The sequence below is a fragment of the Pseudoliparis swirei genome, chromosome 4, assembly GCF_029220125.1.
Source record: "Pseudoliparis swirei isolate HS2019 ecotype Mariana Trench chromosome 4, NWPU_hadal_v1, whole genome shotgun sequence".
In the NCBI taxonomy this organism is placed as follows: domain Eukaryota; kingdom Metazoa; phylum Chordata; class Actinopteri; order Perciformes; family Liparidae; genus Pseudoliparis; species Pseudoliparis swirei.
In genome coordinates, this window is record NC_079391.1 from 9,360,412 (window position 1) to 9,385,051 (window position 24,640).

The 24,640-nt window shown below is 40.5% G+C and overlaps 1 protein-coding gene across 1 annotated transcript in view; it reads left to right on the plus strand.

The window, feature by feature from the left end:
- The first annotated feature begins 4,008 nt into the window (after positions 1-4,008).
- Positions 4,009-24,640, plus strand: part of spon1a (spondin 1a) — a 65,983-nt gene continuing 45,351 nt past the window's right edge. Inside the window, exons 1-5 of the mRNA XM_056412701.1 lie at positions 4,009-4,243; positions 5,268-5,374; positions 10,736-10,869; positions 20,881-20,954; positions 21,383-21,505. Of these exons, the coding sequence (XP_056268676.1) occupies positions 4,009-4,243; positions 5,268-5,374; positions 10,736-10,869; positions 20,881-20,954; positions 21,383-21,505 (673 nt within the window). The remainder of the gene's footprint in view (positions 4,244-5,267; positions 5,375-10,735; positions 10,870-20,880; positions 20,955-21,382; positions 21,506-24,640) is intronic.

The window sequence follows — 24,640 nt, forward strand, 5'->3', positions numbered from 1 at the left end:
GATAGCTAACCAAAGAGTGCAGAAGGAATGACGCTCCAGAATGTTTTGTTGATGAACTTTACTTTCAGATGTTCATTCTTTAGATAACTCTGTTGCTCTTCTATTCTCTCTTTTCAGTGTGGTAAAACTATAAAATAAACAGAAAGACAACATATCACATATGTCTCATTACTATATCGTTAAACATGTGTCTTGTAAACAAGCAAAATACAAAACATATCTGACAATAACCACAAGCTACATAGTTAGCAAACACGGGCTAGTTAGCAAGCTAGTCATGCCAGCATAGGTTCATAACCAAACGTAAAATTATGCTAATTCGTTTTCTTTAGAATTATCACAGAGGTATTTTGTAACTGTTAACATCTTATGTCTCAAACAATTATGACATAGAACACTTACGGACGTATTTACTCCAAGGATCTGACCGCTAGAAACTGCTTCGATCCATACAGCTCTTTGAACAGGTTAGAACTGGATTTTGGCGGAGCAAAACAAAGGCACTTAAGGTGCGATACCAAAATACACCAGCAGGTGTCTTTCCTGGACAAGCATAAACAATAAAGAGAGCAAACTCAGTAAATTAAGTCAGAACAGTATATATTGTACTTTTGTCTCACCACTTGGATGAAATCAGTTATCATATAATACGGTTTAAGTGACACTTCTTTGTCCAGAACAGGTCAGCTAAGAGTCAAAGCTATTTCCAGCGTTGGTGCTTTTCACATCCGTGGTTGCGTGCAGTACATTCCCTCCGACTGTTGTCAGAGTGGCTCCCCTGGAGCTGTTGGGGGCTAAGTGCCCCACTGAAGGGCAACTCGACGACAGTGCTCAGGAAATGACAGCACATAACTCATTCAACTTCACCACTCAGATTTCATTGACTTGTTTGGGAATTCAAAAAACAGATTCACCTGGCCACAAGCTACTTCCCTCAACATTATTGTCATCTCTGCATGAAAATTATAAAAAATAATCGATATTTAGGAACTTCAGACTAATTTGTTGGATCATAATTGTTCATTCATATACATATTTGTCCAAAGAATGCAACAACCATCACACTTCTAGAGTCATTGTTTTTTTTAATTTCAGAAAGTGTGACCAGCACTTTTTAAAATACATTAAGAAGTAAATGTCTTTGAAAAAAATCATATTATGCAATTGGCAAAGGGTATTATGAAGATCTTGCATATATTGTTCTGCTGCACAGTATATGTTGTAAACAAAAGGCCAGGTGTAAGCAGAGAACTGAAGGTAAAGAGATACAGCTCAGCAGGACTACAAGACTTAATGCTTTCATGACACCTGCTGGTGTATCGCTCTGCTCTCCAGACGCTCTTCCTCTCCTCCCCCATCATCCATCCATCAACCCAGCGGTGGATGCACAGAACTCACCCCTCTCAGTTTTTCAATGCCCATCAGAAGCGGTCACATTCTCATCTCATGCCATGCTGACCCTTTTGAAGGCAGAAATAAACTCCGGGGGGGTGTTCCAAGAAACATGGAGGAATTACATCAACATGTCATCGCCTCACACCCAGCGTGGCGTGTTGTCCTTCATGTTGTGTAACGTGTCATGTCTTTATTTCAGTGACTGAAGAACTGTGGAGGACAGAAAACGATCGAAACCGACTTGCTTTAGAAGGCAGACGGAAATATGAGTGAAAAGGCATATGAGGTGAGGACGAGGCGGAGAGCGATAGGGAGACTGTCATCTATTTCTTAGCTTGTTAATGAGACACTGAAGGTCAAACAAAAAGCAAACCACATGATAGATTAAAAAGTGATTAGTATCTGTAAAGCAGTTGTCTTACCGGTTAAGTCCAAACACCCACGATGTTTTCCACACTTCAATCATTAAGGCTTGAAATGGGCAGCAAGTGGTAGAGGTTGGGTCCAGCTCTTGGGACCACAACTAAACCACTATGCTTCTGTTACTGGGCTCAACAATAGTTAATTTTATGATTTATAAAGTTGCTGAATACAGCAATCAATAAAAGAATAACACAAATGTCACTCAAAACACTCGTGTAACTGTCAGCGTGAATTGAATGACATCATACCTGCACACAGAGGACCTAATGGAGAGCACTTGGTCATGAATATGAGGCGTACTGGAACTCTATTGACATTCTGATTACTGATTCTTATTTTTGAAAAAGTCTGAAGGGGAGCAGGAGTAATATGAACGAGACAATAAAGACAAATGAGTTCGTGCTTTGATCCGGGGATCATATGAAAACAATGGCGTCCCTTCCAGGTCTGTAGCTCATGGGGGTCAAATGCAGAAATAATGTCACTACAAGGATCAACAAAGGATATCTTATTATAATTTTTATTATATGCTGATGTTTAGCATGTTCATTATCTTAGTTTGACGGGTTAGCCTTCTACGAATTGCCAATGCACAAAACACTGTTACATTGCATGTATTGATCTCATCAGAGACCTCCTCACAGTTCCTCTGAGTTACAAACGAGTGGAACCTTATTGAGTGGGATATGAGTACAACTGTAGTGCACATCTGCCTCTTCTCACTACACTCAAAGAAATGACTCATTGGATGAACTCAATTAAATTGTTGGCAGGTTTTCCATCCAATAATTATATGCAACTCCAACTCAAATTTAGCACATCAGTGCAATACAATGTAATTAAGTTAGTCCAACTCATTTGTATCAAATACTTCTAAAATAAAATAACGATATTCATTAAATTAAATTAATTTGTGTTTGTCCAACTCAAAATATAAACTAACTAACTAACTAAGAAAATATGCAAACTCCACACAGAAGGAAAACCCCAATTGGGAATTGAACCCACAGACCTTTGGCTTTGAGGCGACTGTGTTAGCCACTACACCACCGTACAGCCCTGAAAGTGTCTTCACCTTGTAAACAACTGATTTTCAGCTGGCGCATGCGCAAAGGGTAGTCCTCAATGAAACACATTTATTTTGAGTTGATATGCACACCATCTAACCTAAATAAATCTAATAAATGAAAGAATTCATACATTTTGTGTTCCACCCATTAAATATAAATATCTATTTTTGTAATTGATTAATTTAAATGTATCAAACAATATTTAAATGTGTCACCTCGAAGAAGGGCTTGAATCGTTTTTGTGAGTGTAACCTAAATAAATCTAATAAATGAAAGTATTCATACATTTTGTGTTACACCCATTCAAAATAAATATCTTCGTTTTGTAATTGATTTATTTAAATGTATCAAACAATATTTAAATGTGTCACCTCTAAGAAGGGCTTGAATCGTTTTTTTGAGTGTACTGTGTGACATCAGGTGGACACTCACGTGTCGAGGCTACTCTGTCCTGCTTCGCGAAGAGAGCAACGCAGCAGTGCAACACATCACCTGCGTTTGGAACGAGTCGCCTCCGAGACAACCGTTCGGGATGCTCCATCACATCCTCTGCGTGCTGCTCGTTGTTTCCTCGTGTCGTCCTGAGAGTTCAGTCCAAGTCAGACGTGTTGCCTCCTCTCCGCACGGCGCACGCGCACTGCTGTGCATGTTTGTTTCACTTCTGTGTGTTGGTTCAGAGTTGTGTTCACGGAGTCTGTTAGTAAACAACAGTGGTCTCTCTCTCTCTCTCTCTCTCTCTCTCTCTCTCTCTCTCTCTCTCTCTCTCTCTCTCTCTCTCTCTCTCTCTCTCTCTCTCTCTCTCTCTCTCTCTCTCTCTCTCTCTCTCTCTCTCTCTCTCTCTCTCTCTCTCTCTCTCTCTCTCTCTCTCTCTCTCTCTCTCTCTCTCTCTCTCTCTCTCTCTCTCTCTCTCTCTCTCTCTCACACACACACCAGTGGCGCACACTGTGCAGTGCGAGAGTGCACAGCGCATCCCCTCCTCCTCCCCACACGCCGTGGATGGATCGACCCTCCTATAAGCAGAGCACAAGTCCACTTCCCCAGTTGGCAAGTTGAGTTGTGAGAGTGGAGCTGAAACACATCCTTTCCTCCGCGCATCAACTTGGCTGCGGAGAAGTCCACGATGGCACCCGCCGGGCTGCTGCGCTCGCGCCCGATGCTCCTGCTCTGCTTCCTCTCCACGGCAGCGTGCAATATGTTTGCGTTCAGGGACGAGCCCTCCGAGAGAGCCGGGAAAGCAGACGGGTACTGTAGTCGGATATTACGGGCGCAGAGCAGTCGGAAAGAGGGCAACAGTGAGTTCCGCCTGCGCGTCGAGGGAGAGCCGGAGAGCTACCAGCCGGGGAGCACATACAGAGGTTAGAATATCTTTATTCCGATGTCAGCAGGCCATGGGAACTTAAAACAAGTTGTACACTTTATACTGTTGAGGCCACGCCAGTGTATTCACACAGCACGCAGCCTCATCTGTATTCAGTTCGTGAAGAGACGATCTTTTCTCCCACGCAGAAAATATGTATTTAAACTATTAACAGCAAAATGTGATGACAATTAAAAATGTTCTTTTATTTTTATTATGTAGTTCAAATTGATCATTTAAACTTGTGTAAAGTGTCTTTGAGTATGTAAAGCACTTGATGAATACAATGCATAATGATAATAATACTACTATTGAATATTATTAGTATACACCTACTATGTGGACATTAGTCAATATTAAGCTATACGCAGTAAAAGCTCTTTCATGATCAAACATTGAAAAGGTTTATCTAAAGCTGAATCCCTCTGCGAACACTTCCATCTTGGTATACTCTTCCAAACAGATTGTTTTAAAGCAGCAGTCCTTGATTACAGAGCTGTTGTCTAAAGTGGAAGTTATTGGGTATTAATGGGCATGTGCCATCTGCTATATGAATCTCTCAGGCTCATGCTGTTCTGAACTCATATGTTGCATTGTGGTTAGTTCATTGTTTTGGGATCTAATCATAATTAGTTTTATATCATCCAAATCCAAAAGCTGAATGAGTAGAGAGATAGTAATCACATTTCTTGCATGTGCCAATGCTAGATATTCATAATTTCTAAATGCGTTCTCTGCAAAGTACAAATATGTGTTTAATGTTCTTCTGCATTACCAAATGTATTTAAAAAAAGATCTCAATCATCTTTTGGACTATATTACCAGGCTGAGATTGGTCAAGTAATATTACTTTTCTGATCTAAATCCTCAATAACAAGTGAAACAGGTGATTGTGCATACATTCAGGAAGATAGTTAACGAAGCCCACTTCAGTCCGGTGTTTGTTTGGCACGGAGGGTTGTAGCTCAGCTGCTCTCTCTGTCAAGTGATGCTTGTTGTCGCTCTTGTTTGATTCCATCCAGTGACTGTGATTGCATCCAGCCCCTCCTACTTCAGAGGGTTCACCCTCATTGCCCTGAGGGAGGGAGCGGAAGGAGACAGGCACGAGGACTACGCCGGGAATTTCCAGGTACGGTTGCAGCTAAAGATATCCCTGCTTGTAGAATTTGAAAAATGTATGTTTTCTTTTATCATCACAGCACAGTTACATGGCAATTAATTAAACCATATATCACACCTGTAATCCTGGTACTGAATGTCCATACTTCCTCTGGACTCCTGCACAACAGTGTGCCCGAACTGTGTGAAGAAAGAAAGCAAAAGGCAGATCTCGCTGTAGATTGCGGGGGATGGGGGTCTTGACAGATTTTCTTTGCACAGATTTCCTGTATTCACATGTCAAGGTGTGATTATTCTCACCATACCTCCTCAAATGGTCTTGATATAGCACACGAAAAGCGGCATACTCTCAGCTCAGCAGGCAGTGAAAAGTACTGTGAATGTAAGAGTTGTGTGCCCACAAGCAGGCATTCAGTTCATGTAGGTAGGAAGTGTACAATTGGTGAGAGATGAAAGGCTAATACGTATTTTACAAAGGCAGAACGAGCTGAAGTACTGTAGAATGCAAAGAGAGAACCGAGTGGAGCTAATAGTGCTGGAAGAAGGCAAGGAAACCAGTGGTGTTACACGCATGTGATAATGGCCGAATATGCGAGGCCTTTGTAATTATAATACAGTGTGAGGAGTCGAGTGGAGGAGAGATTCAGGATAGTGGTTGATGCAGTGGCGGTTCGTCCATAGGGGGCGCTAGTGCGCCGCCCCTCTTAAAATTTGGAGATGAAAAAAAAAGAAGAAGAAAAAAAAAATCCTGTCAAAAAACATTATATCGGGGATGTGTTTGTGAGTGAGTTTCAACGAGGAAAGATATTAATCACGTGATAAAACCTTTATTTATTGAATGCTAAAAGCAGTATACATCGTGTTATACAGAGCATCATGTAATGTGAGTATTCGCTATTACAGCACATTCACAGTGTCGAACTATACATGTCAAGTTGGCATGACAGTCCATTCATAACCTTTGAATTCATTCCTCTTCACTGGTTTTTTCTTGTTTAGCTTTCTGTATCATACCAAATTGTTATTTCATCCATGTCTAGGCTGCAGTTTCATAAATTCATAAAGCTTACAGTGCACAGGATGCCATCATTTTTCAACCGAGGAATTTGTTTTTGCTATATCAAGTACCCAACATGTCAAATAAATATTTGAGTGTAGTTCACAACCATACAACCAGGATACCATGATGCATTGCATTTGTTTCCAAAAGAAAATGCAAGGCATTACTAAATAGTGGGCCAGATAAGCATATTTTATTTACCTATAAATAGACACCAAGATCATTCAAATCGGGGAAATACAAACCGTTTTATGAAGAGAGCTAATTTTTGGAGACCTAGTTGGCGGCCATCTTGAAAAATAGCCGCCATCTTGGATTTCTTCATGGCCAATCGGGCAGATTTGACCAAATACCTCTGGAGAACAACTCCACCAAATGTCATGCTTGTATCATAATTTGCACGATTCTTATTAAAAAAGGCTATATCTAAACTCTGTGATGTCACTAGTGTTGTCAGTGTTGCAGGTCAAAGGGCAGAGTTCTGTGACATCACGGGTCTTCCTTTCGGTGCCTGAGCTGATTGAAATAAAAAAATAAAAAATATGATGAACTTCCCGCCCTGTCAGCAGGTCACGATAGCCTAGCATTTAACTTTGAAAGCGAAGGCATGCGCCGTGTGTGACTGCGTGAACCCTGCGCAGCACATCAGCGTCAGGCTGGGCGCGGCGGGGAGACGGTCCCCCTGAAGGCGTGGAGACCGATGATGACAAGGGCAGCCTGGACTCAGATTAGTACCGTGACGTTGATTGCAAGTCTTGCATTCATAAAAGTAGACCAACAAATAATAAATTAGCCATTATGACCATGTTTAAGCTAGCTACGAGCTACGATCGCAACAGTCTAATATCCGTTTGTTGTCAGTGCTCCATGAGAACGGCTTTTACAGAGAATATGGCCGAAGAGGTTTTTAATGTCGTCATTGTCAATCATTGTCAAAAAAAGTCTCGGTTCAGGCACCGGTATTGTTTTAAAAGTACCGGTTTAGCACCGGTATGGGAAAAAACCCAAACGATACCCATCCCAGGGCTCTCAAGTGTCACGCATTGAGCGTGACACTCACGCATTTCGGTCTTAAGTCACGCACTCCCGCCACACATCGTATTTCTCACGCTGAAAAAAACTCTCGAGCTGGCCGCGCTGCCCTCACCGTGGAGGAATCAAGCGCTCCCCTGGAGTTCTGCTGTGAGGAGCCACTTATCAGCCAATCAGAAAAAAGAAATGGGCTACACAATAGCCAATCAGAAAAAAAACACGTATCTGTTGTATCTGGGTGAGATTTAATCCAGCAACCAATGAAAATACAGCGTCCTGGAATTGCGCGCGACTGACTGATATCCGAAAATTTCGTTCTGGGGGGGGTGCTGATGGAAATGTCACTCTTGCCTGCCTTCAAAACTTGAGAGCCCTGCCACCCCTATATATGAAGCCAAATTCCCAGTTCCGCTGAGAACTTGAAATGATATGTCTCCAGGCGTCGTAAAGAAGTCTTTTAATGGGTTTCAACAGCGTGAGTTCTCTTGTTCAGACTTATGTGAGCCTGTCGACTTCAGTCTCTTCCGACATAAAACCCTTTTATTTTATTAAACCTGTAGTAGAATAAGTGGGGAGGTGTGCACAGCAGCCCTTCAGGCTTCTCCGATCACAGCTTCTGCCAAGCTGTGGCCACTCTCTGTGACCTGAACCGTGAATATGGGACGACAACAACAACAACAACAACAACAGCAACACTATATTTTTGTTGTCATAATCCGTTTCTTTTCAAAAAAAAATTGTCCTTGCAATTGATTTCACGCTGTTGTTATTTAGTGCCAACCTTGAGATTGGTCTTCGGAGGTATGACAGTGTTTGGCGTGGTGTAACCTGGGGGCTAAATGTCAGGAGTTAAGAGGGGAAACACTACATCATTTAGCCGCCTTCAGTCCCTTTGTCCCTAGATGTGTGACCGTAGATGTTGGCAGCTAAAGTGAAAAATATTGGATATGTCTGCTAGGTTTTAAGAAGTCGAAGGTCTCTTTCACAGCTGCAGATGATCACCTGTTTTGTTACAAGCACCATGTGACATCGAATTAAAGATAAACTGCCGTTCAAAGAGATATTCCTCGAGCATCACCTGCTCAGGTAGTCTTTCATGTTTTTATGTTAAAAAAAAGAGACACACACACACACGTATACACCGTTCCTCCACTCTGAAAGGGTCCTGGGTGGGCCGGCCCTCCAGGCATTGAGAGATGAGAGAAAAAAAAGCTGCAACAGAAGACGTCGGCTTTATTTAACATACGGCTCATTTGAAATCTGTTGGTGTGCCCCATCTCAACCGTCTCAGGGCAGCTCCCGACTTGATGAAAAGCACTTTTATTGAGCTCTCTGGGAAGGTCAGATGCCACTGTGTGTATGTGTGTTTGTTGGCAAGAGTGTAAACCAGCGGGCGATGCTGGCGATGTCTGATGAAACATTACTTCTCAGCAGGCTGAGATGATGGAACAAAAAAAAGGCAAACGTGGCTCTGCAAAGGGGGAAATCATCGCCTCTTTGATGAAAACACAACATATTGCGGGTGCATTTTCTTCACGTCACATTTCCACAAAGATCATCAGACATAAGGGCAACAAAGATGTGAATATTGTTCCATTTTGCATTCACTTTTCCCGTCCAGTCTTCATGTTATTTTAGATCAATGTTATTATTTTGTTCTAAGCAAAGCACTTGTTTAATTTGATGCACAAAGTTCTGCATAAACGCATGAAACGCAACTCCGTTTTTTTTCAATTACGTGTCTAAATGTTCCCGTTTCCCGACACTCAGAGCCTGTCTCTTTTGAACATTTGCAATTATGCACAAGAAGAAGCATGCCATAGGTCATTTAGCAGACAATCGGTTACTTCTGTTTGCAGATGGTGTTTAATGCATTCCCTAAAAGACTTCACTGGTTTTAGAATGTGTTGTAGTCCAGTCAGGCCACCCCGGGATGCCTGTTAGAAACCATGGGAACATGGAGGGGGGGGGGGGGGGTGGGCTGCATAATCCATCAGACTGCATACACATGCACCACACGTGTAAACACACACACACACACACACAGGAATGCACATTCACACACAATCCACTTTAAGAGGGAACGCATTCATAACATGGCATGACAAAAAGGAGATTCTCTGCTGACAGCTGTATGGAGTGAGAGCGTTCCCCTTCTCTTCTGCCCTGATGTCACTTCCTATCAAACTGATACTTAAGTCTCTGGCCAGTGAATATTAGCCCACTGGGTGGTACTCCCTCATGTAACCCCCTCTACTAATTTCCTGTCCAGTTCAAATCAATGAGATGCTGAGTGTCTCCGCTGTGCACCTGAGCTGAGGGCAGCATGAATTTGAACCATTCAGTTTGACACAAAGTGTCTCGGGTTGTTTTTTCATGCCGATAGTGATAGAATCAAGTTTGGGCATTCGGTTGTGAACTCTCGGATTAATCGAGCACTGATGACTTCCTTTCAATTGACTTTATTCCACGAGTGTAATTTCCTGTGTGTTAACAGCGATGTTTTATTAATACGTATCACCCATTCACTGGACTGGTTTGATTAGTTTGCTTTTTTTCTGTCAAATTCCTGAATTTTTTTCCTTCTTTTTTTCTAACTGTGGAGGAAGGTCTGAGGAAGCGTTGTGTCCTTGTCCTCAACAAACAAACAATGACAGATTTTCACAAGGAACGGAATGAGGAACCGACCTGTCTGTCATTCTGATGCAGTGGTTTGACCTTGTGATACTTTAAAAATAAACAGTATTTACTCCTTGCAAACTGCTTTATGGACTGAGTATCCCGTATCTCACAAGAAAAAAAGAAAACTGTAAAGATTAGAGAACAACATAATATAAACGTATGTTTAATGTGGCAGAACCTGTCATCTTCCCCCCTCTCTTGTTAATGATATCTCATATTCAACAATCAGCAATCCTATTGTTTTTGGGCCAATTGGAGGGATCCGCTACTTCAGGACACGAGTATTTGAACAAGTGCATGAGAGAAGATTCTCTTCATCTCAGCCTATTGCTGCTAAAGTCAAATATGTTTGTGTACCAACAACTGATGGTGTATATTTTCGACTTATTTTGAGTTAAATCCCAAAATATGAAATTAATGTCAGGTTTAGCTTGGAATGATATTTATAGGCACTTGACCTCACAGTCTAAAAGAGGAAATCAATGTGGAATTGTCCAACCGATAATGTATAAAATCACATTTTGACGTAAGACTTGTTGACGAGGACACTTGTATTCATCACTAATCCATTTCGTATGCGTATATGCTTGTTTATAGATAATTGATGAGGAGGAAACCCAGTTCATGACCAGCTGCCCCCCTGCAGTGACGGAGAGCACTCCTCGCAGACGCACCAGCATCCAGGTGTTTTGGACTGCGCCCCCCAGCGGCTCCGGCTGCGTCACCATTAAGTATGTATACCGCAACTGATGCTGAGGCTGATGAGGAGACGCGAGTCCTCAAATGCTTAGAGATATGCCCCACACTAATGATGGAGGATTAACTTTCAGCTAAACAGGTCCTTGCGCTTGCTGAACGGTAAATAATGATGTTCTATATGAGGTCTGGTAATGTGCTGAGTAAGACGGCCCTCTTTCTATCAACAATTAAAATGCTTTTCTCTCTGCATCAATGCCCACGGATCACAGGGGAATATAAGAGGCAAGTCTGCAAGTCTCAAGGATATATTTGTTACGTCATTATTACCTACTGATAATTTCCAAGCATACTCAAAGCTTTTAGATGGTGTATTTTATTTATAAGTTTGTTTTTCTACACCTTACAGGCAGCCACCTGTTGTTGCATGTTTTGCAAGATACATGTATCATAGCAGATTGATAGCATTTATTTAAACTAGGACTAAATAATAGAAAACAACTTTTTGTAACAACAATACAATACACATTCACAGCACCACAAGTTAAACACTCTAAAATAATCATACGGATTTGTTACTTACCTTTTTTTTTAGTAAACTGGCAACATGTATATTTATACATAGTGACAGTTTTGTCTTTGACTTTTTCACTAACCATTTCCACGATTGGTACATAGTAAGTTTTGATCATATATTGCAGCTTTTTGGGATTGCCTGCCGTGGCTTTAGCATACACTACCGTTAAAAAATTTGGGGTCACCCAGACAATTTCGTGTCTTCCATGAAAAATCACACTTTTATTTATCAAATGAATATAAAATGTAGTCAAGACATTGACAAGGTTAGAAATAATGATTAATAGTTGAAGTATTAATTTTGTTCTACAAACTTCAAGCTCAAAGGAAGGCCAGTTGTATAGCTTATATCACCAGCATAACTGTTTTCAGCTGTGCTAGCATAATTGCACGGGTTTTCTAATCAGACATTAGTCTTCTAAGGCGATTATCAAACACAATGTACCATTAGAACACTGGAGTGATAGTTGCTGTAAAAGGGCCTCTAGACACCTATGGAGATATTTCATTAGAAACCAGACACTTCCACCTTGAATATTAATTTACCACATTAACAATGTATAGAGTGTATTTTTGATGAATTTAATGTTATCTTTATTGAAAAAGCAGTGCTTTTCTTTGAAAAATAAAGACATTTCTAAGTGACCCCAAACTTTTGAACGGTAGTGTACATCAAGTCCACATGTACAGCTTCCATCAAGCTAAGCACATTTAAATATAGAACATCTTGTACTATTTTTAATTTCTCTTGGCTTTAGAAACAAATTATTTCCCTTAATAATAATAAATGCTTGACATAATAATAATGCTGATTGACTGCGATCAATTCAGCTATGGGCTTGCCTGAGTATAGTCCTGCTCAGCTGAATCAAAACAAATCATGAATCCAATTATGAATCCAGTACGGTGGGGAAATCATGTGAGTACAGAAGGTGGAAAGAGACACACGGCCTCCTGATCAATACATTATTTCACTGTGTTTGTACCCTTTTGGTTTCTATGCCGACTGAGCTACATCGCCGCTGTTCCTCTGTGCCAAGGGGACGATAGAAAGGTTAACTTTTTTAATAATGCATCAGTACAGTACACAGAATGTGATGAGCTTTCCGTTGTAAATGGGGAATGGACTTGTACATTTTATCCAAAGCGACTTTCGAGTCTTGCTCAAGTCAAGGACACATCGACTAGGGCGGGGATTGAACCGCCAACCTCCTGACCACTTACACACAGTCGCCCCATACACTGATGGGAGGAGCCAACATGCAAGGAGCCACCTGCCCATCAGGACTCTAACATTCACACATATTCACACATCGCAGGCACTTTATGGGGAAGCAGATTGGGGTTCAGTGTCTAGCCCAAGGACACAAGGACATGCACTAGCTGAGCCGGGGATCTAACCACCGATCCTGTGATGGACCCTGCTCCACCGCCTGCTGTGGCTCTGTTTTTCCATTCAGCAGACGGAGAGAGAGAGAGAAAGACAGAGTGACTGAGTGTGCAGCCGAGAAAGAGATACTTGGTGCAGAGGTGTGGATATAGTAATCATAGGGCGCAGGCGGTAGGACGAGGGGTAGAGTAAGACGCTCAGAAGAGACGCCTCTGAAAATCACAAATACAGGTTTGTGGTGGATAGTTGCCACTAACTGGCCCTCATAAAGATGACATGGATGGTGTTTGCCTTTGTGCTGCAACAAAACAGAAGTTGAATTAAGTCGTAATGATTGAGGAGGTTCAACTCCGGTAACTAACTAATGAGGCTTCTTGTATGTTCACTGCTCAGAGGGAGAGACCTTCTAGTCCATTATGGCAGTGTACTGTGTATCATACCAGCAGAGAAACATGAGAATATAAACAAGAACACACTGTGTTCTCAACAAATATGCACAGAAAGAAACAACATATTGTTAAATGATTGCTAATGTCATAGATAAGCTTAGAGAAGACATTTTTTCCACAGGCAGGGAAAATGTTGTTTTGAATTTGTGTCCAACTGAGCTCGGTCAGTCAGTCTGTAAAATATGGTATTAAAAAAACAAACATCTGCCCATGAATTAAGACGTGTGTGTGTGTGTGTGTGTGTGTGTGTGGCATGTATGTTTCTGTGAGACAGCTCCGTGACTCAAACGTTGTTGGTCCTCTCGAGTGGTTTGTTGCAGTGTAATTTGCAGGCAGCTGATGTCTTTTCGATGGAAAGGCTGAACTTGGTGGTTTGGTTTTCGTCTGTGATGATGGGGTCAGACAAGGCTGCTCATTCAAACTCCTGAACTCAGAAAAACAGACTTTGAACGACTTTGAACATCTTTCCATCTTTCCATCCAATCCAGTTATTTTCAACTGTCTTACATTCAAGCAGTGGCGGGCCGTGGGCCTGGGGCCTGGGCCTTCAGTGAGGTCCTACACAGTCCCACCCGAATTAATCCACCTCTTATTACTATCATTATGATGCCATGGCTCTAGACCAGGGCTGCTCAATACGTCGATCGCGACCTACCGGTCGATCGCGGCGTAGTATTGGTAGATCGCATGACATTAAAAACAATTGGCCCGCCCCCGTCATTTTCTCTATAGCACGTCTTTGTTCATTTATTAAACTAAACAGCCGTCTGATGTTGATCGTATCTCCACAACAGCATGTCATTTCTCTCTGCTCTCCGTCTCGCGCGCTGCAGAATGCGCGCATCGGGACGGAGAAAAAGAAGAAGAAAAAGGCACTTGCACTAGTTTGTTCACTAAACAGGGCATTGTCGCACCCAAAGCAGATTTCAAGTATATGCTCGACCAAATCGACATCTTCTCCTCCTTCCGCCATTGTGGGTTGAAAAAACAGCTTTGTAGTCCGCGAATTAATTCCTTTATCAAATTCAGTTTCCTAGTTCTGAGGTTTTGCGTCTACCTGCCCATAGGTCCCGCCTCTCAATATTGGTAATCCAATCAAAAGACGTGCAGCACTCCGCCTGCTAGCTGGCTTCATGTGCCGGTTCCGGGGCCTTCTCGAAGGCCTAGAGGAGCCAACTCTAAAGCTGATTGGTTGACACAACATCGTCATTCCCATTCACTTGAAGCTACCAGCGCCCGCAATGTTGATTCTGAAGGCCTAAGGGCAGATTTTAGCCCCCTGGCAACACACGATGGCTGAATATGATTGGATAAAAGATCTAAGATAAAGACCAGCCCTCCAAATCTCAACCTGGCGCTGGCAGCAGCGCAACCAAGAGGAACGCTATGAAATTAAGAGAATAACTCTTACTCTGGGAAATAATTGAATACATATTTGTGGGAAAATATATTTAGAAAAAAATATATATTCTGATGATGTTTAGGCCAGCAGAGAAGGCCTTGCTGGCCCTGATGGCCCGCCACTGCATTCAAGCATCATAGCAGGTCAAAGTGTCTCCCACTGCACCTCAGTTGCTGGTATCCCACTCTTATTCAACCACGCTCGACCAACATCGTATTGAACTCCAAAAAAAACCGGTCCACTGTACAGAAGTTATACAGAGTGATGTGTCTGTCCACCTACATGGGATCTTTGATCAGTACAGGCACTGGTGTGCAGAAAATACTGAACACAGAATTGTCATTAAGTCCAACTTATCACTAGCTCAGAAGCTGCCACTTTCTTTTGCTCTTTGCTATTAAAACAGATTAAATAAAGATAAACGTTCGATAAGGATTTATGAGCCTCTGAGATTAATAAATAATGGTATTCTTCCGACTAGCAAACTGGATCTGGATCTTCTCAAATTGAATCAGAACCCAACTCTCAACTCTATTCTACTCGAGTAACTATTTTGGCACGAGACACTTAAATGATTGCAACCAGAAGAAACCAGTTTCAGGGCTGTTTTGAAGATGGTTGTTCCTATTCATTACCCCTGACCATCAGACTCTCTTTTAAATCAAACATTTAGCTTTAATGTATAAATGGATTCACATTAATTGGCTTCCATTCTGACATGACCTGTGGTTGACCAAGAGCTCCCGGTGGATCTTTGTGGTTGAAGTCGCATCAAAATATAGTCCATAGATGCAATTGAACTTGCCGCAATCTTTTATCTTTCCATTTGTATTTAGGAAGCAATATATTTGCCATCCCTCTCTGGCAGTGTGCAGTATGGGGGAGTGTGTCAGCGATCAGATGAATGTCACAACCACATGCAGCATCACAGCATGTTAATCTCCTTCTGATCACTAGTAGGATAGTTCAAGGAAGACTTTAAAGGCCACTAAGGTCAAGCAGAACAATAGAAACTATATGCAAATACATTTTCTTTGTGCAGTGGATTTGTGCAGGGTCACTTAGTTATTTTTACATTTTTTTTAAAGAGTTTGTATCAGCAGATTGAGCAACACATAAATGAATTTCATGTTCCTTTTCAGAGGTACTGGGCAAGCATATACGAAAGTAGCCATAAAAAGACTAGATATATCTTGCTTTTTTCTTTTATTTATATATATTTTCCTCTTTTTCTCTTTTTCTTAAGCTCCTAAACTCACATATATATGCCCACTCAATCCCCCCACACACGTTTAAATCAGGGCACTTTTGGGGTGATTAGGATCGCTGGCGGAGTGGCTACGGCAAAGTGAGATAGAATTTAAATTGGATGTTAAATAAGCATTACTCCGCTTGATTGTCTGGCCAGCCCGCGAGAGTGGGCAAGCAGCGAGGCAGAGTGTGCTCCTCACTCTCTGGGAGATATGTGAAATTGGGGTGAGATTGAATTAAAGCGTGAACAATTAGAGATGTGCCGGTGGTCTCACTTACCTTGAACCATTTCATCATTCGTGTTATTTTTGGCCATATATCAAACTTCCTCTTGGATACATCATCATAATATATACGAACTATTCATACACTCTGTCATACTCATTGAATGTGTTTTAACTGTAATCTGTCCTTCTGTACACATTACATCTATTGCATCTGTCCATCCTGGAGAGGGATCCTCCTCTGTTGCTCTCCTGAAGGTTTCTTCCTTTTTTCCCCCTGAAGGGTTATTTGGGAGTTTTTCCTGGTCCGATGTGAGGTTTTGGGGCAGGGATGTCTATGTGTACAGATTGTAAAGCACTTCGAGACACATTTGTAATTTGTGAAATTGGGCTATACAAATATACTGAATTGAATTGAATAAAATCACATGTACGCCAATATACCCTCTAAAGTAAACGTGGTAGTTAATAATGGTGTGTGTCATTGAAATAGAAAATGCAGAGAGGAATGATAATGAAAGAGAGAATAGAGTGCGTGTGAATTTGTATAATGTGTTTGAGCAGAGTGAGTGTACTGAGGGTTTACTGGAGTATAATCGTGTAATTATATAGTTTTGGGGGGGATTTTCTGTGAGAACAAATGACATTGCTTGTTTAGTACGTGGGAGAGAGTTAACAAGGTCATTTGACTGAAAAGATTTTAAATTAATCCCTAAATCTGATCCACTGATATTGAAAGACTAAATGGAGGAGCATTTAACTCAAGATAGTGTGTTTTAAGACACATTCAAATTCTTCCATTTTTGGTTAGAATAATAAAGATCTACATTTGTCCTACTGCTTTCCTTTTTATCTTCCTGTTAGAAAATTATTAATATTTTTACCATCTCAATCTACCAATTAAATGAGAAGGTATCTAAGTGATAACTCCTCATTTCACTACAAAAGGCTAAATATAGTAGATATAGGAGATCGGCTGAATGTTTCCTACTTACTGCTGGCTATGTTAATGCCATTAAAGTCATTTCAAGTTAGTATCACAATAGAAAACATGTTTATAGTTTAAAAAGTATAAATGTCAAAATCAGGAAGTACGACTCCTCTATCTATTAGGTGGCTCGTCTCGAGGGCACAGCCGATACGTCGTTTACACAACTTGACTCAACATTCTGTGACATTGTTACAGATGTTGAGTTATTCCTTGTTCAGCCTAACTCTACCTTTCATATTCAATGGGTGAAAGGTGCATTATGTCACTAAAATCATGTGATGCATTAAGTCATTACGTGTGCATGAGGCAGACAGCCGCTAGTGTTTTATTTTTACATTTTATTTTTTTAACTATTTGTAATATTCATTGACGGTCCTAAAGTATAGTGTGGTATTAAAATAAAATGATAGAATGCCATTAAAGTTACTCTACGATGACATCACTATGACAATGGCTGCGGTAGAAAAGTGAAATTAACCGCAAGTCTTTAAGTTGCCGTCATCATAAATAAAATCTTTTAAAATATTCTAAATATACAAAAAAGGTTCTTAAATCTTTCATTCATTATCTCCTCTAGCAAAGGAAATACTGCACTAATTTTTACCGAAGGAAATTAAAGATAATGCCATCCCACAATTCCTTGCGGCAGCCACATTTAAAATGCGCACCATTTGTCCGTCCAATAAAACCACCAATATGCCTTTCCTACTCAGATTAAACAATTGTTTTCATACATTCCTCCAATAACGGGATTCACATTGATGAATATGAGGTGACAGTGACAACCATGTTACATTGTCTTAATATTTTTTTGTTAAGAAACAATAAAACATCAAATGAACTGTCAATAAACAAATTATCACAGACGACATACATTAACAAACATTACACGTACAAAAAGGCGTAGGGGGAATACACACATATACATTTTCTTCAAAAGTCAAACTAAATATTGATCATATAAACCTTTGTGACTAGCAGCCGATATTCCTTTTTTCATCATAATGAAGTCATATGTTTCCCCTGTGTGTGCATGTTTAAGACAACACAATACTCTATTCCACATGTGCAATGCTATAACGGCAAAGGGGTTCGTGCAATCACGACAACATCAGTTAAAAAGTATAAGATAGGGCTATATCCATAATTAAACAGTCAGAATTCTAAATATAACTGAACTGTTGAATTCAAATTACGCCCACAGGAAATACGGATATTGAACAGTTGAATTTATATTGCACATGAATGAATTGTCGGTTTGGGTTTGTGGGATCTGCTGGACGCAGTGTTGATTGTGACGGGTGTGACCTGCCTTCGCCAAATGTCAACTGGGATTGTCAACTGGGGTCAGCGCCCCCGTGACCCTGAACAGGGTAAGCGGTGAAAGATAATTGATGGATGGATGAAGTCATCCATTATGCGACCTGCTGGAAGCAGTGTGGACTGTAAAGAGGAAAGAAGGACCTGCAGTATCTCTCCTTTACGCACCCAAGGAGCTCTTTACGTGACCTATAAACTACGTTAGAATGCACGAGTCAAAGTGTAAGATGCACTTTTTGCAGTCCATCTATGATGTCATTTGAGTCTTTTCCTACATTCTTATTCATTCCTCATGACGTTTTCCATCGAGGTTAAGGAAAGGCGTTTTGGAAAAGACAATAGGAGGTCATTTTTTGGAATTATTTTTTCTAAAAGCTGAATGATGTTCAGAGAATGAACCTGAGATGTAGCGCCCTGAAGAGGGAACTGACGAACTAGAAACAGTTTGTAGTAAGTATGAGGTTGGCACACTGAAATATGTCATAACAAATGTAAAGTATATCATTATAATGTCAGAAAAATGTCAATGTATAATATTGTATACAATATCATCGTCTAGTATATCCTAAAAATGTTACACTAATTATGTTGTAACAAATACAATAAAAATGTTATTGTATACTATAATATACAAAATCATAAAATGTAGTCGCAGAGTATACAACAAATATGTCAGTGTTGTAAATGTCTTGTGAAAAATTATATAGTGTCGATAAGTCATATTATCGTATGTTATGAATATTTCATGACACTTCCATAGTAGTTTTCCATAAATAATCCATAAAGATGTAATTTAACAAATATCCACAGCATAGGATGTAATTAAGACTTAAATTATTCCATTAACATGTCATTAAAAGTTATAATGGAGTACGTCATAAAATCATCAAACAAAATATACTTTATTATGCTATAACCAATGTCATGAACATATCAATGTATAGAACGTCATCAAATTGTCATTAAAAGTATACCATGCCATACACACATTAGTGTATAGTAAATCATAAACATCATTACTAATACCAATACAATGTCATAATACAGTATTTCATAGAAATGTCATAAATATTACAATATAGTATACCAGACTAAAGTCATAGTATTATAGTATGTCATAATAATGTCGACAAATGTAATTCACTGCCACTGATTTAGAACCTAAAAGTCTGAATTGGACACTAGTCAGTTCACTCTGAGAATTACTGTGTGGTGTGTAGTACGTCATATTTAGGTTATAGTATATTATGTAAAAAAAATTAATACAAATAACTATTAAAAGCATTACTGAAAACAGTTATCTCTAAAGTGGTTTAGAGATAAGATTTCACACCATGTATGCCATTAAATGGTGACATTTATGTTTTAACTGTGCACGATCCCTTTTAAATAAAGATAATACTAATTATAATGTGATAGTTTAATGTCATAAAAATGCCATTGTACAGTGTGCCAGTAGAATGTGATAGTTTGGGGTTGCAATAACCCTCAACCTGGATAATACAAATGCCAATGCATAGTATGTCAATGAAATGTGTCAATAAAACCGAGCTCGGTGAAGTGCGCAGCGTTTCTGGGTCAATGAATATCTCATTTCCTCAATGTCACTGTTTTTCTTGCTGTCTGCGACGGGTTCTGGGATCAGCTCGGCTCAATAGAGCACAACACGGCTCTGCTTAGTGTGATACTAAGTGATCTCCTAACAGTCCAGCTGGACTCGGCCCACCTGGAACACATCCATTTCGCACATCATTGTTGGGTTTTATCCCCATGGAAACCTTCCTGCAGCCATGGCGGGTGTAAAAGGCCGGTGTTTGTGAGGGAGTTAGGTGCCTAGGGGCTGGTTTTCTGTTTCAGCCTTTTGGGACTGCTGAATAGGTTTATCTGTAGAGGATTTACATGTCGAGGCCCCCTCAGACCTGTGTTCCCCACCACCCGGTGGAACAAGCCTCCCTAGACAGCTCAATCTGGAGAAGCTCTCCTCAGCCAGGCCTCTAATTTTGGGGCGCATTACTGTCAGAGTGCAGAGCCTAATATATACTATGTCTTATTCTTTCTGGGAATTGTATTGCTTTCGGGACTTATGAAATGCGGAAATGACTGTTAGTTGTCGTTTTTCCATTCCAGTCTTTTCCTCAGCCTTTCAATGTTGTATTGCTGATGCGTGCTTTTGTGGTCTTTGTATGAGACGTTCAATGCCTCCATCTGAAAGCCTGATTTTGCGATTATCCCGTGAGCTCGGATACCTGCTTTCATGAATAACGTTGCACCTGTTCCATCTGAGAAAACCCTCTGTTTAGACTTTCTCACATCTTGAAAGCCAAGATGTTCCACATTTCCTGCTATCGGTTTTTCGCCCCTTAGGCTTACATTTGCACTTAGTGCTGGTCCCAATAAACTTTACTCCTCACTGCCTCCATTTCTTTTTGTTCTCTTTGTGCAGGGCAAGCATTGTGCAGAAGAGGATAATCTATTTCCAGGATGAAGGCTTGCTCACCAAGCGAATGTGTGAGAAAGGTAGGCGTCTTTTATTGACATTGAATAAATCATGTACCGTGCATGTCTATACCTTCAATCTGCCATTACTCTGTTTCCATCGCACATACAGTCTCTTTTTTTTATCGTTCTTCTTCTTCTTTACTCTATGTTGTTGTGTTTTTGTTATGCGACGCAGGGACAGTCCTCTCTGCCGTTATGCTCTGGCATGTGAATGATTATACATGAGTGTGACCCCCTGACTGTGCAACAGATCAAAAGATCCCCGCTATATCCTCCCCTTTCTCATGCCCTCCCTCTTTTCCTGCCTTCTGCTCCCCATATTCTTAAACCACCCAGTTACGATGAGCACCACTCTCATCTGATCTTTATCCTAACACGCAATCTCCCTATGCCTATCTCATGGTCTTCTGTATTTCTTTTTTACTTTCCCCCTCATTACTGCACAGAATCCCGATATGGAGGCGTTACCGATAGACCTCCGCTTGACTGTTGTGCCTGCGGCACAGCAAAGTACAGAGTCACCTTCTTTGGGAACTGGTCGGAGAAGATTCATCCCAAAGACTATCCACGTAAGCACAAACTCATCTCCTCTTTGTCATGTGACCTCGGCTCCATGACATATTTTAAGTGTGCTGATATTCTGATATTTTCCTCATGAAAAGCCTGAAACCAGCAGTGAACTAATACTGCTAGTAAGAATTCCCAATGCAGCCAAAGACTGTTATAGTTTGTTCTATAGACGATCATGCCACAGACCTTTATTGTTTTCCAGTGAGCATTACGATGAAAATGGGTTTTGCGGTTTATTTTCAACTGCCGAGGTCACCACACCTGCAGCTAAAATGAGTCACCAACAGATGCACTATTTACTCCTGTGTGATTAACATTTGCTTAAAAGTAGCAGACGTTACAACTTTTAGGAAGATATGTAACCTTTCTGAAAGGGAAAGTACATCCTGTACTCATCAAAATTCAAGTCTTGTAGATGAATGAACGGGTTTGGGGCGATTGCCAGAGACCGGGAAGGGAAGTCAGAATATAATGAGGAATGGATTCACACATTGATGATTTTGGTCTTTTATTGCTATTTGTTGAGTGTGGGCGAATGTGGGGTCAGAGGTTAGCAGGTCCGTCTTTCAATCAGGGGATTGGAAGTTCAATACCTGCCCTAGTCGATGTGTCCTTGAGCAACACACTTAACCCTGTATTGCTCCCTGTAGCTGTTTCTACAGTGTATGAATTTAACATGATCGTTTGTCACTTTTTTGTAGCACCGTAACCTCAGAAACTCTCGGATATGTTCCCAACATATTGGTGGTTTAGCCCCAGTACCTGGATCTCAAGAGTGACGTGTGGCGTTAACTCTCTTCAGTATGGCGCTATGATTGAGTGTGATATATGTGTCTAACCTTGAGCCACACTATCAGGATGTGAATGGATTTCAGGATTACACGGGCTTTCTTGCCTAAATCAGGCTCTCGGCGGTCAGATCAATATACTGATTAGAGTGCAACAAGATAAACCCTGAAATCGAAAGGAGCCTTAATTTACTGTCTTATGGAGGGAGTAGTCGGTGTGTGGCTCACTCTCACGTACTGATTGGTAAACACACCTCGAAGATAGATCAACTTGAGAGAAAATGGGGCGAGTGGTGTCTTTTTCATCCTGGTTCATAAAGGGTTAAAGTTGGATTTCTCCTTGCACATTCCTTGCTAACTACACTCAAAAAAACGATTCAAGCCCTTCTTCGAGGTGACACATTTAAATATTGTTTGATACATTTAAATAAATCAATTACAAAAATAGATATTTATATTTAATGGGTGTAACACAAAATGTATGAATACTTTCATTTATTAGATTTATTTAGGTTAGATGGTATGCATATCAACTCAAAATAAATGTGTTTCATTGAGGACGACCCTTTGCACATGCGCTTTCTGAAAATCAGTTGTTTACATGAGGTGAAGACACTTTCAGGGCTGTACGGTGGTGTAGTGGCTAGCACCGTCGCCTCACAGCCAGAGTGCCGTGGGTTCAATTCCCAGTCCGGGTGTTCCTTCTGTGTGGAGTTTGCATATTTTGTTCGTTAGTTAGTTTATATTTTGAGTTGGACAAACACAAATTAATTAAATTGAATGAATATAGTTATTTTATTTGAGATGTATTTGATACAAATGAGTTGGACTAACTTAATTACATTTTATTGCACTGATGTGCTAAATTTGAGTTGGAGTTGCATATAATTATTGGATGGAAAACCTGCCAACAATTTCATTGAGTTCATCCAATGAGTCATTTCTTTGAGTGTATATAACACACTGTATACATTGTACTGGAAAATATTATTCACTGACGACTATAATACTATAATCATCACATACATGAGGATCTGTCCTCATTTGAATTCCCATGATACTTTTAAGTAAATAAAAATAACTAGAAGTAAACTTAGTCTCACTTTTGTATTTCTGGTCCAAGTAGTACTCAGACATGTTGTGGTACCTGAGATATATACAACAACTTTTTCATGACATCCTTCTATTTTTAAATCATCCTTCAAGCCTCGAAGCCTTTGACCAACATGGTGACACACATTCCGGCAAAGAAATGTGCCGTAAAACAGGACTACAGTCACCTTGACGGGTCTATTTTTCTTCTCCCTTTTGACCCGATTGTTAGTCATGCAGAAATGCAGAACTATTCATCCAAGCACCAGCTTGGACACAGGGAGTATATCGAGATGGAGAATGACCTGGTTGTCAACAAAGGGAGAAAGAGAGGGAAACACATGGTGGTGGAGAGAGGAGTTTAACATTCATTTATTGACGAAATAAAGTACCCCATTATAGTTAATTTCATCTGACACAAGATAAGCAATATATTGAAGTATAGCCTGAAATATTATACACCAAAAACACAGCTGCCCTAAAGCTCCTGTATATTTAGGCCAGCCAACTCTCTTCCCCTTGACAGAATATAAAGTGGTTGCATCGGATTGCAGATGAGGCTTTTGATGCATTCACAAACACAAGGAGAAAGAAGAAAGATCTTCAAGCCTACTGTTTCATTTATTTGACTTCAAAACATCCACATCACCGTCTAATTAATCTAATTCATGTGCATGGTCACCTATAAATAATCAATATAGTAATAAACAGCTAAGTATTTTCTAGCATTACTACAACTTTGCATCATCTGTGTAGTACATCAAGTCCAACGTCTATTAATTCATCTAGCCATGCACAGAACGCTAGTTGATGGCAACAGGTATGTTCAGTGTCATCCTTCATTTTGTGAACAACATTGAAGTCAAATGTCTGATTCTAGAAAGCAGAGTTTACCTCTGTCTGCATCAGCTGCACTAAACTAGTGTTGACCTTTTCGCAGATGCATCACCATTTAATCAGGGGTCATATAAATGTATCTTTCTGATGATAGATGGGTGGATAGATCGGCGGTATGATCCCCAGCTATAGTCCACGTGTCCTCGGGCAAAGCACTTGACCCCGTATGGCTCCCTTAGCTATGCTTACTGTTGTATGGATACTAGTTAGAGTCCTGATGAGCAGGTGGCATCTTGCATGGTGGCTCCTGCTGTCAGTGTATGAATGGGTGTGAACGGGTGAATGATGACATGTAGTGTGGAAGTGCTTTGAGTGGTCAGAAGACTAGAAAAGCACGATACAAGTATAGTCATTAAT